This window comes from Myripristis murdjan, chromosome 22, assembly GCF_902150065.1.
Source record: "Myripristis murdjan chromosome 22, fMyrMur1.1, whole genome shotgun sequence".
NCBI classification, from domain to species: domain Eukaryota; kingdom Metazoa; phylum Chordata; class Actinopteri; order Holocentriformes; family Holocentridae; genus Myripristis; species Myripristis murdjan.
Window position 1 is genome coordinate 24,280,024 of NC_044001.1, and position 10,661 is coordinate 24,290,684.

Below are 10,661 nucleotides of genomic sequence, written 5' to 3' on the forward strand. Positions count from 1 at the left end.
CTTGTCAGCCACTTGGGAATTTCCAGCGGTACACACTAGATGGCGCAATGCACACCTTGAAACTGTGAGGATACAAACTACAAATAAAGGAAATTTTATGATGTAAAGAAATTTGCTTCAAAAACAGTCAGTAATTTCTCCTCACTCATGTCTATATGGTGCTATATATTGTCTAAAATTCAAAATAAATATTGAAAGATATAAAATGATCACAAGTTGGCTCTGCACCTATATTTATTTATTAAAAAAAATACAAAACATAAAAAACAAGTTTCCATAGGAAAGCATAATTGTGCAATCCCATCTCTTTCGTATCCATTTAAAAATTTCTTCTTAAAATTATTATTTTTCCATCAATATCATGAACATGCTTACTTCTTACTGAGAGTTACACTTAAAAAAAAAAAAAAAAAAAAAAAAAAAAAAAACACAAAGGAGAGAAGGGGAGGACAATCTGCTTGTTGAGTCCCTGTGTGTATATTAAGGGGTTCTGTACAGAAGTGGAGATCATGGAAAAAGATAAATATGTAGCAGCCATTCCTGAGGAAATAAATCACCCCTCTAACCACCTCATTGTGAGTTACCAGATCGGAGATGTGGACTCAGCTGTGACAGGGCTATGAAGGAGCTGCAGTTTAACAGTTTAACATTAAGCTAACCTCCCAAATAGGAAAGCTGGGTAAATCTGAATGATTCACTACCTACATTGCAAGGTGTCTTGCAGCTGCAACAGTTACTAATCTGAGTGATATTAATAATAGCATAAGTGATCTTTTATTCCTTGGCCTGTTAGAATTTCATAAATTGATGGGATAACTTCAGTGAGGTTGGTAGAATTTTGTTTTTGTTTTTTTTTGGCAGAGCAAAGCAGCATTGTTTCTTTCCTCACACTGGTCCAGTTCAGCGAATAGACTGTATGCTCATCATACTCCAATTCTTATATTCATCCCCACTAGTCAGGATGGGAAGACTTCAGCGAATTGTTCCAGTCAGTACTTGCCCTGTAACAGTCTGCCTCGCACCCACAGAGACACTCAGAGAGTGATTCAGCCTCATTTCATTGAGGTGAGGATTGATCCCCAGCTTCCATACAGAACTAAGAAATCTGTGCAACATGTCCCTCTCATTCTCCTGTCAAGTAACTGGCCTTTTTGTAGCATGTACATCTGGGAAGAAAGCAAAAACAACCAAAAAGCTCCAAGCACATTGATCAATAACACAACATGTGGGATGTAGAGAACGGTGCTGTGTTGCATGCTTTTAAGCAACGTGAGTGTGGCAGGGTTTGGTGGGCATCTCCAAGCTGCTTTCTCGGCCACAGCAGGCTGCCACTCCTGCTAGGTGAGACTCCTCTGCGGGAGCCGGCAAGCCCTGGGCACAGATTTGCTGCACATGTTGCCTGGAGAAGAGAATGCAAAAGAACTGAAATTTCTGGAAACACATCAACTTGCACACTGATCACATATTCTGAATTATGAATTGCTACTCCTTTGTTTTGCTACACAATGGATTCTCCCAGCACCAAAATGAAAAAAAGGATCTGAATGCTCCTCTGTGTTATACCCACCATGCAGGGCGGGAAATGACGTAGTGGATGTCAGGTCTTTGGAAGCCATTGAAGGTGGAGGACGCTGCCACAGTGTAGGCGCCCATGTTCTCAAATACCAGCCAATCGCCCACCTGCAGGTCAGGCAGGCTACATTGCTCAACAATACGATCCAGGCCATCACATGTTGGGCCCCAAATACTGCAGGGGTAGAAGACCTCATCTGGCTTCGGCTTCTGTTGGTGGTTAAAGGAGAGAGAGAAGCAGTCATTAGTGTGTCTTCATTGAATCACTACTAAAATTAGACTTTTATAGACTTCAAATACTTGATTTTCCTTACCTTGTGCAAGGTTGGGAGACAGTGAGCATGGTCATAGAGGATACAGTTGAAGGAACCGTACACTCCATCGTTGACATAGTACATCAGGGTCCTGTCATTGGTCCCATCATCTTCCTCTGTGCCAAAACCATAAACAGTCTGGGTTACTTTTGAGAAATATCACCAAAGACAATTCTTATTTTCAAATGAACAAATTTCCCCCTAAAAATTGGTTGTTACCATCAGAGGCTGACTGCTCACTCATGATGACCTTCTTGGCAATAATGTTGACCACCAGCGTGTAAGCAGAGGCTACATAGTAGCGGCCTGGCTCAGCAATAACCCTCACACCACAGTCAACGGGGAAATACTTGTCCAGGGCTGAGTTGATTACAGGTGTGATCTAGCGTAAAAAAGTATTCAGGGTTAAATACCACACAACAAATCTTCAAAGTATTTTTTCCAATTAAGTTAACCCTTGGCCTTCCTGCTACAGTCTAATGATTCACTAGAAACTAATTATCTTCATCTTGGTTTAGGAAGACTATAGTACCATATTTCATTGAACCAAGAATCAAAAATGCATTTCAGGTGTAGCACACGTAATGCCAAGTGAAGGAAAATAAAAACATACCTCTTCAAATTTAAGTTTGACATCATCTGAACCAGGGAATCCACCTCCAATGTCCAGCAGGTTCATGTTATAACCCAGCTCCTCCTACAAAATTAACACAACTTTACTTACTGTTCTGATTGAGTATCCATTTTCTCAGTGGAACAGAATATTTGGTCGAACAGTTCAATACATAACTGCCATTAAGTCAGTATTTATTGCTCACCCCCATATCAAAAACACAGCGGGCATCAGAGATAGCCTGGGAGTAGGTTTCAGGATCTGTGCAACCACTGCCAACATGGAAGCTGACGCCAATCACATCTAGTCCCAACTCCTTGGCCCGTTCAAGGAGACCCCGGCATGCCTTGAGAGGGGCACCAAACTTCACACTCAAACGACACACTGCCTTTGAGTCATCTGTGGCAATACGCAGCACCAGTCTAAACACAATAAAATTTGAGTTAGAGTATGCACTTTCAATTGGACTTTGCTCTGGTATGTCTCTGTGGAGGTTCTGTAACAATGAATGAGCCATTGTTCTGCTGTAAAGCAACTTGGACTTACTTGGCATTGTCGTGACAGCGGGCCACCTTCATGAGTTCCACTTCACTATCAAAGGTCATCATCTGGACACCATGTGCAGAGGCATACTTGATCTGAGAAACTTGTTTGCAGGGGTTGGCATAGATTATTCTGTTTGGATCCACTCCAAGAGACTGGACTAGTTGGATCTCCGTCTTGAGGGGACAGTTAAAAAAACTAAGTCAATTTAAACAGCAATATAGTTTATAACTATTGTTCAAAAAGAGTGTTTCCATATCTTGCTCTCTGGACACTGCCAAGACCTACCTTGCTTGCACAGTCAAAGCCAGCCCCCAGGGAAGCCAGTATCATCACCACAGCTCGGCTGTCATTGCATTTGACGGCGTAAAAAGGAGTGATGCGAGGCAAGGCCCTTGCCCAGCGCAAGTGCTTCTTTAGCACGTCCCCCAAGTCACAGACGTAGAAAGCATCCCTGTCATCCTGGAGAGGGGTAAATATGGGATATGGATTTAACACAGAAAGCCCATAGGAACAGCATCCCTCAACATGATAAAATATTGCATGAAAACCAACAGTCTACAGTTTCCATGACACAGGTACAATAAATCAATTCTGACCCAGGTAATGGCACTGTATTATGATTCAATCTAGTTTCACTTACATCCTGTTGACACTACGAACACAGGACACTTACCGTCATGGATGACTCATTGATCTTTTGCTCAACTATATCCCGGGCAGAGAAGCCTTCCTCCAGGAAAGAGAATTCAAACTGGGCAGGAGTGGGAGTGTTCATGGTCACAATACGACCTTCTTAATGATCTGTAGAGAAACTGGTGGAGGAAAAAGAATGGGCATGTTGAGATAACATTCAGCAGAGAGAAGTCTTGTGTGACCTTGATAGCTGAGGTGTGGGTTTCAGTCTAACAGTTCAGTTATCATTCATACTCAAAACCATGGCACTTAACTCAATGTCAGTTTTGTCATTACGATAATTATCTGTTTATTTTAATTACCATTGTCTGCATGATATGACACCGTAGCATTTGCCAAGTCATAATAAGAGCTTGTGTGACACTTACTTGAATAGAAAGAGATGAAATTTGGTGTAGCTTTTATCAGGTGCAGAGCAGCCAAGGTGGCTCCCCAGTAAAGTTGAACCCTTTCAGATAAGACTCGAGGCCGGGGCCTGCAGAGTAGCCAGTGTGTGCTTTCTTAGAGGGATTATTCTGTAAATAAGAGCAGAGGTCGCCAGTATTTAGACCTTAACATAAAGTGTTTCCTGGAGAAAACTTATAATGGAAAACTCATGCACACCAAGGGAAGTAGACTTGAGCAGGAAAAGTGTCACACACTCTGGCTGCATATGCATTTCTTTTATTTAGATGACGTTTTGGCCCTCAAGTCTTCCTCATGATCAACAATAATAATAGAGAAAGAGCAATGGTGGCCTATATAACATACAAGCGCTTGTGTTCCTTTATTGTTTCTTGAAGGTCTGGGGGCCAAAATGTCATTGAAAGGAGAAGTGTATACAGAGCCAGAGCATGCAATACTTTTTTTTCCTGCTCTCCTGGAGAAAATTATTACAAAACCTGACCAGGAGTGATCTTTGGACGTCAGAACCAACAAATCTCATGACAAGATTTGTGTTCAATATGAAATTCTGAGTAGAAATTAATTAATGAGTCCGGTGCTGATATGAAAAAGTGTTTAGTGCTGCAGAGGATATGCGTCAGCTACACATTATCATTCTACTGCCTCTGCTAATATTTACTTTAGCTGGGGGAGACTGAACTGCAAAAGCAGCTATGTGTGGCTCTGTACTTAACATGGCTTGATTTCGTAACTCAGTCATTCATTCAAATGGCCAAGAAAGAAAGACCCGCCTTAATGATGGTTTGTCCAATAGGAAAAAGAACGGCACGCAAAAGAACCAATCAGCGACCAACAATCGGCAGCTTTGCCGGTTCCGGTTGGAGATTTGCCAACTGAATAAAGCGTGCCATGCGGCGTAGTCTTCAGCGTTTGGATATATGATCTACATAAATATACTTTAAAAAATGATTAGCTAATATCACACGCCAGCCCCTAAGCTATGGGAAGCCAATATCATTTCCCAGCGTTTTTGGCTCACGTTAGCCAGCCATGTAACGTATGACGCGACTAAAATTGTCTGTTAACGTTACAATTTTGTGTTAAATATTAAGTTTTAGACGTTACGGTTGTTTCAAAGATATACAGCCCTCCCCTCCCTTTACAAGAGAAGCCGCGATAAACGTAACGGAATTTAACGTTAGCATAGCTACAAGCATCTAAAATAGCGATGGTAGCGTCTTTTAATACTATAAAACAGTGTAAAAAAAGTTGTCGGGCCTACCTTAAAAAGCATTTACAAAGACTTTGTCCATTAGACCAGACTTCTAGGATAAAAAAAACAATAGCTCCCTTTCCACTGGGGTCCGTCTCGGCTTCGTCTGGCTGCCAGTGGAGGCCGGCACAAGAAAACGACAGTATTTATAGACTTCTTGTTACCAGGCAACGCAGCCAGCTGAAACCGGCTTCACCATTTACGTAGGAACCGGTTTAGTCTTGTCACCGGGTCCACGTGGTGGAAAGACAGGCGGAAACCAAGAGCACTAGCAGGCTATACGTATTGTACTGTCACCTCAGCCAAGTCTCTGACAGTGCGGAGGAGGAATGTAACGTTAGCTGGAAACAAATGTAGATGTGCACAAACTTTTGCAGTTTGCACAGCTGCAGAACAATACTTTGGCCACAGTTCTGCTCTGTGCTGAGGAGGGTTAAGCATTGTGCAAGTGCTGCATGTAAGCATACTCATCCATTGTACCTCTTCTGGACTCTGGAGTCAAGATATTTAATTTTCAATTCAAATAACAGCTTAATGCAAAAAAAAAAAAAAAAAAAAAAAATCTTAATCACTTGGGAAAACAGAACCATTTACCATTTTCATAACCATTCGAACTATAGAGCTAAGTTTTGAATAAACCATCCTGTGGCCTGTGGCATTAGATCTCTGTCCTGAACTCATCATAAAACTCAGAATAAGGCATCATTATCAGACCATATTGTGGGTTTTCAAACCCATCTTGTAGGCCTAAATTAAATTGACTTCACGATGATCATTTTAGGTCTGTGCTCAATCTCAAGCAAGCTGCCATGGAAAAAGCTGTAAACGTGCACTTCTGTTAATCCCATTCATGCCGACAGACTGTGGCAGTCTGCTCTGTCTGACTGACAGCGGGCTCTCAATGAACTGACCCTGATGGCCCAAGTTCAGTCTGCTCAGTCTCAGTGTGCGTAGAGGTGATTACAGAGGTGTGCAAGGTGACAAACACACACCTTCCCGTGCATACAGACTGTCAATACATGTGCACACTTGAACACACTCAAAGCAGCTCCGCCATGTAAGACAAAGTGCATGTAAGGATGCAATTACAGTGAACACACGTGCACACAAAGTACTTTTATTTTTCACATTTATATGTACCAATGTCCAAATTTGTTAACTAGAATTGCTATGCATGAGGAGTATCTGTAACTCCACTTTGAATCTCTAAAAATGGTGTGCTTTTGCAGTGGGAGTTTATTCACCCAGACCCCTCAAATTCCTGTCTCTCATACTGCAGTCCAAAAATCAGTACAGAGGTTGCTCTCAGAGACAGTGGGGTTGCAAACAGACATTACCGACTGCAGGAAAATGAATAAATGGGTTAGCATGACCTAATAGTTCATATGGAAAACTAGCAGAGGCAAAGACACTGACAAGAAACTTAGGGATTCATGACGGAGGAGCACATATCTGTGGGCTTAACTTAATTTGTTTTCCAGGTCTTGAAGCCACAATTGAGATGGCGTTTGTCTCTTCTCTAAATTTTTTATTCACGAGCAAATGAAGTCATTTTTCCATTTTGCTTAATTATCAAAAAGGACAGGGTGCAGCCCTCTCTGAATGGGGCAAAAAGTTAAATTTAGGGCAAGGCCGGACCTGATCTGAGGACACAATTTGCAGTCCATTTTCCTGCATTGCAGCAGTCCTTCCTGTTCTTCCCTTTCTCATATTGTTCTAGCAGGTGCACACCTCCACCCAGCTGCAGCCCCATGCCTGTCCGGCAGGAAGTGAGCCTAGATTTGGGCTAATTCCTTTACCATATCTGTTTGTTCAAAACTATCTCTTATGTGACCCTGGGTTGAGGTTATCCCCCCTTTTCCCCTTCAGCCATTTCCCTTTGTCTCAGTTCCACTAAGAAGATGTCAAACAGAAAATGCTCTCTCTCTCTCTCTCTCTCTCTCTCTCTCTCTCTCTCTCTCTCTCTCTCTCTTTCTGTACTCTCTCCTTTGCCCCTGTTCTTCTCCTCTCTTGTGTAATGTCTATCCCTCTGTGTGGAGTTTCTGTTATCGCTACTGTGAGCCATTGTGGCCTGACCCCCAAAATTCCAAGGCTTAACAAAAGACAAGGCCCATGATTGTTTTTGGCCAGCCACAAGATACAGTGGTGTGTGATGTGTGGTGCTTGGCAGTTGTGTGTGGTGTCTATTACTGCATCTGACTTTGTGTAACTCTTAATTGTGCCATTGTAAGCTGCTGGTCAATAGCTGCACAATAAAATATCACAATCAGTGCAGTATTTGTTTGCAGTCACAAGGAAATTGAGAGTACGCTCACTCATTTTAGCAAAATAGAAGTAGTCTGGACTTGTGTCTTGATGCCCTGAAAGGTTTCCTCTTAAAAACTACCACCACTGAGTTTGAGACATTCAACACATTCCAGTCATTTGTGAATAAGCCGGTTGCAAAACCTGAAAGAAGTTTGACAGATTTAAATTCTGGAGCCTCTCCAAGCCATTTTGGGTGTAAAAACTCGTGCATATTGGAGGTCCATGAAAACTCATAGCTCTGGAGTATTTCCAAACTAAACACCATCATGTATCGCACCGGTTTCCATTGATTTCTTTATATGTCCATGGTTTCCATCAGCTGCGGAAGCAATGAGCAATGCTTCCACACAAGCATCTGGTTAATACTGGCTAACCAATAAAATAAAATAAAACAGGCCCTCTGCACATACAGGCCCCATTGCTCTATTTTTTTACTTGCTCATTTTCTGAAATAGTGACTGGACTCTGTTACACCATACCGTAACAAAATTCTACTATTGACCTTTAAATGGAGCGCTTAATTTCTATATGTCTTTGCTGGCATGCCTCTGCTTGCCTTTGCCAAGGACAAGCTTCTGTCCCAGTAGCTTTTGCACAAACTTGTTTCAAACATCTGATTGCTTAACTGGTTACTTAACAATTCCTCTCAGTTGTAGTGTGAGGAATGGGTCACGTGATCCCTGCTACAATGCTGGGCAGATTTACAAATCAGACTTTTGCAACCCTTATGTGGGTGTGTTTGCAAACAGCTTAAGGTCCAGCTCAGTCAAGCAGGCTGTCAAGTTCTGAGGTCTGGGATTGCAGGTTTTTGAGTCTGTCTGTGGGCCTCGAAATCCTGTAACCACCACGTATGCAGACACGGTATTTGAAATGCAAAATTAACTGTGTCAAGCATTTAGGTGTGATTAACAGGGATTTAGGTATCTGACGAAGGCTTCATAAGAGGTTAAAAGTCAAAGTCCAGTAAGACCTGACCCTAATATACCTTACTACTTAGGTTACCGGAAATCTTAGGGCGCTCCCGCATGGCTTAGGCCCTTTTGAGCAGATGGTACCTGCTTGTGTGTTGTTCCTTTGTCAATCTCTCCTCTCTCTGATCTTTGGGTCATGTCAAGCTAGGCAGTGTGATGCAGAGAGGCTTTGACAGGGCAAGCCCCCAGAGCATGATGACACAGTGATAACTTAATCAACTTAGCTGCCATGACGCCACAGACTGTGCACAGACCAGCTGGGGAGAGTTAAAGCCTTTGTACTCTGGACCTGCTGATCCTTGACCGGCCAGAGTGTAAAAAAAAAAAAAAAAAAAAAAAAAGATTTGCATCATTGCAAATAGTGAAGGAGTTCTGTAATTCAGAAAACTCTGATGTCTGCGTTGTCTTGAACAGATAACGGCACATAAATACAGATGCAACATATCAAATAACGATGAGCGAGTTACTGTGCAAGGAAAGTGGATTCAATGTCAAGGTCAGGGTTTTTCATAAAATACACAGAAAGAAAGCTGGTGAGTGAGTGGTAATTTGAGGTCTTTCCCAGCACTCTGGTGTCTGGCTTCTGACCACAGCACCTTTAAAAAAAAAAAAAAAAGAGAGAGAGAATTGAGGGTTTGGACTTGTGGGTCTCGGCTGATCTTCAACAAAAGTCAGCTACAAAAAGTCAGCTCATGAGCAAGGCTGATGTCATATTGTTCGGAGACCAAAGATTCAGTTTCTTGTCATCTTATGTGAGTTTATCTGGATTCATCATCCTTTGAGATGTGCTATATGTGTGGATAATGTTTATGACCATATCTCACATGTAAAAGAGGTATATGACGCTATGCTTGTTCATAATCACACCAAATGAATCTATTGACTGTATATTATATGTATTATATTCTTTACTTGACTTTGTGAACACATTGAGATCCCATTGCTAGACCCCTTTCCAGCTTTATTGTTTTTTGGACTTTGGAGTTGCTTTCATATTTTGCTGCCACGTACTGCTAAGTATCTAATTTCAAATGCCTTTCTTTCAAAGTAACTTTCAAATATCTTGACTGTGGACAAGGTCATTGTGTGAATCTCCTTGTTGTTTTTTCAGTGCTCTTTGCCCAGAGCCTTTCCGTAACTTTGCAACCCTATCTGTAGAATACACCCCAAACTTAGCACAAAAGGCCTTGCTCAGTTTCACCCAGCAGAGATCTGCGTTGACCTTGTGCTGTGTGTTTCTCTCCATGTTCTTATTCATCACTATATCCTTGCCTTTGGTGCTATATTGTAGAATCAAATGTTAGTGCATTTTGATGCTGCCAGGCATTAACACAGTTTCTGATGTAGGAATGTGATGCAGGACGGTCTCGTGCTTTCAATTTTGAGATGTGGCTGAAAACTCGTAATTGTAAGGCACAGCTGCAAATTAAGAAAATAAGGTCCACAGTGTAATGTTATTTCATTCTGTGCCCTGGATCATTTGGGAGCCTGGGGAAAAATGCTGAAGGTCAGTGGTGACAGCAAATTTCCAGGTTGTATTCACCTGCAGGTAAGAGTGAAAAGGTACATGTTTAGCTGATATACAGGTGCAAAGGATTGCAACTTGCATACAGCTAAATCATTGCTTTTTTTTTTTTTTTTTACATAATTATACCTCTTCTTTGTTCTTTCAGGTGGAGCACTGGTGCAGGCTCATCTAGGTCAGCATCACACCCCGTGACTGACCTAAATGAATTGAAGCTGTGTATTTGTGGATGTGTCATACAGAGAGAGGGAGAGGGACAGAGAGAAAGGGGGAGGGAGAGAGAGAAAGAGAGAGAGAGAGAATGAAAAGTCAGTGTGAACCCAAATCCCAGTGAGTTTTTAAAGTTCTCTGAGCTCATTGAGGCACAAGAATCAATCATTTGCAGTTGACGTGGTCAAAGACAATACAAAAGCAAAATTACAATCCAGCATACGATCTACAGCACTTAATACATTTCACTGAT

General features: G+C 41.9%; 1 protein-coding gene across 1 annotated transcript; it reads right to left on the reverse strand.

Moving 5' to 3' along the window:
* Positions 1-221: 221 nt before the first annotated feature.
* On the reverse strand, positions 222-5,553 carry odc1 (ornithine decarboxylase 1). The gene is made up of 11 exons (XM_030044957.1): positions 5,405-5,553; positions 4,107-4,253; positions 3,719-3,857; positions 3,331-3,504; positions 3,046-3,218; positions 2,705-2,921; positions 2,500-2,583; positions 2,106-2,268; positions 1,887-2,002; positions 1,568-1,782; positions 222-1,399 (listed from the first exon to the last, which is right to left on the reverse strand). The coding sequence occupies exons 3-11, from the start codon at positions 3,818-3,820 to the stop codon at positions 1,261-1,263; spliced, it is 1,383 nt and encodes a 460-aa protein (XP_029900817.1). The 5' UTR covers positions 3,821-3,857; positions 4,107-4,253; positions 5,405-5,553; the 3' UTR covers positions 222-1,260.
* Positions 5,554-10,661: the final 5,108 nt, after the last annotated feature.